The 5,139-nt window shown below is 35.3% G+C and overlaps 1 protein-coding gene across 1 annotated transcript; it reads left to right on the top strand.

Moving 5' to 3' along the window:
• Positions 592-4,611, top strand: LOC107621379. Its single transcript, XM_016323402.1, has 5 exons — positions 592-1,053; positions 1,288-1,533; positions 4,278-4,331; positions 4,419-4,502; positions 4,597-4,611. The coding sequence occupies exons 1-5, from the start codon at positions 592-594 to the stop codon at positions 4,609-4,611; spliced, it is 861 nt and encodes a 286-aa protein (XP_016178888.1).

Below are 5,139 nucleotides of genomic sequence, written 5' to 3'. Positions count from 1 at the left end.
TTAATTATTCGCTAATTTTTTGAGATTTACATCCCACCTCATTTATCTCCACAATTACCTTTTACAACTATTATTTCTTTACCACCAACTCGTGTTGCACCCTTTGCAGAACCTATTTCCATCCCCATACATGATATTGAAATCACTTTGCCAAGTTTTACACCATTCTCAACCCAAACTAGACCTACAAATAGGCCCCTATGATTGCCCGAGCTAAAAATGGAATTCATAAGCCTAAGGCACTGCAGGTCAGTCTTGAACTAAGAACAGTAAAACAAGCACTTGAGTCTCCAGTTTGGAATCAAGCTATGGATGATGAGTAAAAAGCATTAATGAAGAATCAGACTTGGGAATTAGTTCCCATTCAGCCCTGTGGTTAAGCCAACTTCAATTCGGTTAATGCTTACTCTTGCATTGTCAAAGTCTTGGTTTATTAGGCAACTTGATATTCATAATGCCTTCTTGAATGGGGATCTCTATGAAGATGTTTATATGAGGAAGCCTCAAGGTTATGAGCAAGGAGACTCTAACATTATGTGCAAATTCAAGAAAGTACTTTATGAGCTGAAATAAGCACCCAGAAAATGGTATATGAAACTACTTGGTGCATTCAAGGAGCTGGGGTTCACACCAACAAAGTCGGATACTTCTCTCTTTAAGAGAATCACTACAAAGTCAAGAGTCTATGCCCTTGTATATGTTGATGATATCATCACAGGTGATTCAGCTAGTGAAATTAACAATGTGATAAGTTTGCTTAATGATAGATTTGCACTAAAGGACTTGGGAAAGATTCACTATTTCCTAGAAATTCAGGTCACTAGAACAAATGATGGTGGTCTCTTGCTCTCTCAAGGAAAGTATCTCAATGATGTGCTTCAAAAAGGAGGGATGCAAGGCTGTAAATCCCAAGCTACTCCTCTACCCTCTACTCTAAAGCTCACAGCAAAGGGTGGTAGTACGTTTGAGGACCCAAAACTCTATAGAAGTGTAGTTGGTAGCCTCCAATATCTCACAGTTATAAGGCCAGAGATTGCTTACTGTGTCAATCGAGTATGCCAATTTATGTAGTCTCCTTTGGATTCACATTAGAAAGCAGTTAAACGAATCCTAAGGTATCTATTTGGAACCTCAAATTATGGTCTGCATCTTCAGAAACAAGCTCAGCTCTCCTTTACAGCCTACAGTGACTCTGACTAGGATAGTGATCCTGATGACAGAAAATCAACTACTGATATGTGTGTGTTCTTTGGCACTAATCTCATCTCTTGAACCCCATGAAAGCAGACTGTTGTGGCCCATTCTAGTACAGAGGCCGAGTATCGTTCAATAGCAGTGGCTATCACTGATATAATGTGGATTCAAAATCTTCTAACCGAGCTTGCATGTCCTTTATCAACAATTCCTCAAGTGTATTGTGATAACCTCAATGCAATTTTATTGGTAGCAAATCCGATTCTGCACTCAAAGTTGAAGCACTTTAAGCTAGATTTGCATTTTATACAAGATTATGTTGAGAAGAAGTCTATTCATGTAAGTCACATCCCTGAAACCAGATAGATTGCAGATATTCTAACCAAAGCTACACCATTCAGCACCTTTCTTCATTTTTGGTCCAAACTCAATGTAGAAAGCTCTTCAAACTTGAGTTTGATGGGAGAATGACAGTGTATAGATAATAAACATCATATAATTAGTAAAATTAGAAGATGATTCTAGCATAGTAGTTAGTTATGCTATGTCAGCTAGTTAATTATGATAAAGTTAGTTTGAGTGCTACCCAAAATCACTCTATATATATCAAATTGTAATCAATTCTCTGCAACTTTAGAATAATATCTACCACACCTAAAATGCTTTCTTTCTCATCTCTCTACTCTCTTCTCACCTAAAAAGATATCCTGGTACCTTTTACTCACCAAGTCAAACTAACTTATTAATAGCTCTATAAGTTATATATTGTTGTAAAATAAATAGATAAGGAAGAGAAAATAAATATAAAATAAAGAGATGTAAATAAATAAATTTAGTATTAATGTTCACCACAATCAATATCTCAATATAATAGAAATGATTCATATATATTACTAATATATGTAGTAACATATATATAAAAGAGAGAGAAGAGTGTTTATATATTATCGTAGCATATAAAGAAAGAGAAGAGTGCTTTATTATTGTTGTGTGTCATATGCTTCAGATTCTACTACCATTTATACACGTATGAAGGACACTCTTTTCAAACTTTATTAAATACAATCACTCTTGATAACCTGAGTCTTATGGAAAATGGGCATCCACCTCAGACATCTTATCACAACACTCCCCCTTGAATGACCATTTAGGATTATGCCTCATTAAAATCTTACTAAAGAAAAATCCAATGAAAAAAACTTTAGTGAAGGAAAAAGAGTACAATATCCTTTATGATGAGGACTGCCTAATTAAAAATCTTGTCAAGAAAAACCCAATGATAAAAAACTTGACCAAGAAAAAAAGAGTACAGCCTCCCCCTCTTGTCATCATTATTTAATATCTCAAAATCGGCATCCCAATCTGATGTACCAATCTTTCAAAAGAGGATTTTGGAAGTGACGTCGTAAATAAATCTTCCAGATTATCACTTGAGAAGATCTGTTAGACATAAATTATTTCTTGATTTTAAAGGTCATGAGTGAAGAAGAATTTGGGAGAAATATGCTTTGTTCTATCACCTTTGATGTATCCACCCTTGAGTTGATCAATGCATGCTGTATTATCTTCAAACAGAACAGTTGGAGCTATTTTATGATCAATCAGTCGACATAATGACAGAATATATTGGTATCAAACTCCTGATCCAAAAACACTCGCGACTAGCTTCATGTATCGCTAGTATTTCAACATGATTAGAGGATGTTGCTACAATCGTCTGTTTCGTGGACCTCCATGATATAGCTGTACCACCATATGTGAACAGATATCCTGTTTGAGATCTCTCTTTGTGTGAATCAGACAAGTATCCTGCATAGCCAACTAGTCGTGACTTGGATCCATATGGATAAAACAATCACATATCAACCGTTCCATGAAGATATCGAAAGATTTGTTTGATTCCATTCCAATGTCTTCTGCTTGGAGAGGAACTATACCTTGCTAGTAAATTCACCACAAATGATATGTCAGGTCATGTATTATTAGCAAGCTACATTAGCGCTCCAATGGCACTAAGATATGATACTTCAGGACCAAGGATATCTTTATTTTCTTCTTTAGGACAAAATTGATCTTTTTCCACATCTAAAGACCTTACGAATATTGGGGTACTTAATGGATGTGACTTATCCATATAAAATCTCTTCAAGATCTTTTCTGTGTATGTTGTTTGATGAATAAAGATCCCATTTTTTGTATGCTCGATCTGCAGGCCGAGATAAAATTTAGTCTTTCCAAAATCTTTCATCTCAAACTCTTCTTTTAGAGCTTTTATAATGGTTGATTGGTTGGAATCTCTTCAGGGGTTCCAATGATATTTAAATCATCAACGTATACAGCAATTATAATTAATCCATATGTAGATTTCTTTATGAAAACACATGGGCAGATATCATCATTCTTGAATCCGTTTTTGGCCAGATACTCAGTAAGACGATTATACCACATTCGTCCAGATTGCTTTAGACCATATAAAGATCTTTGCAATTTGACTGAGTATAATCCCTGTGAATATTCATTGGATGATTTAGATATCTTTAATCTTTCAAGAACTTTCATATAGATATCACGATCTAATGATCTGTATAAGTAAGCTGTTACCACATCCATTAAATGCATATGTAGTTTATGGTATGCGGATAAACTGACCAAATAACACAATGTTATTGCATCCACTACAGGAGAATATGTTTCTTCATAATCTATATCGGGCCTTTGTGAAAAACCTATTGCCACAAGTCGAGTCTTGTAGCGTACAATTTCATTTTTCTCATTTCGTTTTCTCACAAATACCCATCTGTATCCAACAGATTTTACATCTTCTGGTGTACGAACTACGGGTCCAAAGACTTCACGTCTTGCAAGTGAGTCTAACTCAGCCTTCATAGCTTCTTCCTATTTTGGCCAATCATTCTTTTGTCGACATTCTTCAACTATTCTTGGCTCAAGGTCCTTACTTTCATGCATGATATTTAATGCCACATTATATGCAAATATTCTATTGACAATTGTCTTATTTCGGTCTCATTTTTCTCCTGTAAAGACATAATTTATCGAGATCTCGTTATTTTCACAATTTTCAGGTACCTGAACGTCTTCTATCATCAAAACTGTATAAGAAATTTGGACAAGTGCAGGTGTCTTTACTATGTCTTTATCTTTTTCAACAGGAATAGTGTTTACCTATTTTCTTTTTCGAGAATTTTTGTTTTTGGAACCGATAGGCCTACCATGCTTTTGACGTGAATTTGTTTTGGTGGCCATTTGTCCGGCTGGGACATCAATTCGAATTGGAGTATTTTCAGCTGGTATATAGGATTTAGTAACCCTTTTCGTATTAGAAAATGCATCAAGCAATTCATTTGCTAATTTTTGCAAATGTATAATTTTTTGAACTTATAGTTCACATTGCCTTGATTGAGGTTCTAAATGCATCAAGGATGATGCATTCCAATTAAGTTCCTTTTCAGGAAGCTTATTCTCTCTCTCTAATGCTAGAAATTTTGATTCATCAAAATGACAATCTGAAAATCGAGCTTTAAATACATCTCCAGTTTGTATCTCAAGATACCTTACTATAGAGGAAGAATCATATCCAACATATTTTCCTAATTTTTTTGGGGTCCCATTTTAGTGCGAGAAGGTGGCGCAATGAGAACATATATCGCACACCCGAATATTCTTAAATGGAAAATATTTGGCTGCTGGCTAAAAGCTAATTGCATAGGAGAGAACTTATGGTAAATTGTTAGCCTCAAATGAATAAGTGTTGCAGCATACAAAATAGCATGCCCCCCAAGCCGAGGTTGGGAGATTTGTTCTCATAAGTAAGGGTCTAGCAATTAATTGGAGGCATTTAATAAGTGATTCTGCTAACCCATTTTGTGTGTAAACATGAGCTACTGGATGTTCAACGCTTATTCCGTTAGCCATACAATAAGCATC

The sequence above is a fragment of the Arachis ipaensis genome, chromosome B10 (genome assembly GCF_000816755.2).
Source record: "Arachis ipaensis cultivar K30076 chromosome B10, Araip1.1, whole genome shotgun sequence".
In the NCBI taxonomy this organism is placed as follows: Eukaryota; Viridiplantae; Streptophyta; class Magnoliopsida; order Fabales; family Fabaceae; genus Arachis; species Arachis ipaensis.
This window is presented reverse-complemented; position numbering and strand designations above follow the sequence as displayed.

Coding starts and splice junctions, on each gene's coding strand:
- LOC107621379 (XM_016323402.1), top strand. CDS start 592: ATGAAACTACTTGGTGCATTCAAGGAGCTGGGGTTCACACCAACAAAG. Junction 1,054..1,287: donor TTGCTTACTGTGTCAATCGA/GTATGCCAATTT, acceptor CCATGAAAGCAG/ACTGTTGTGGCCCATTCTAG. Junction 1,534..4,277: donor TTGAGAAGAAGTCTATTCAT/GTAAGTCACATC, acceptor CACAATTTTCAG/GTACCTGAACGTCTTCTATC.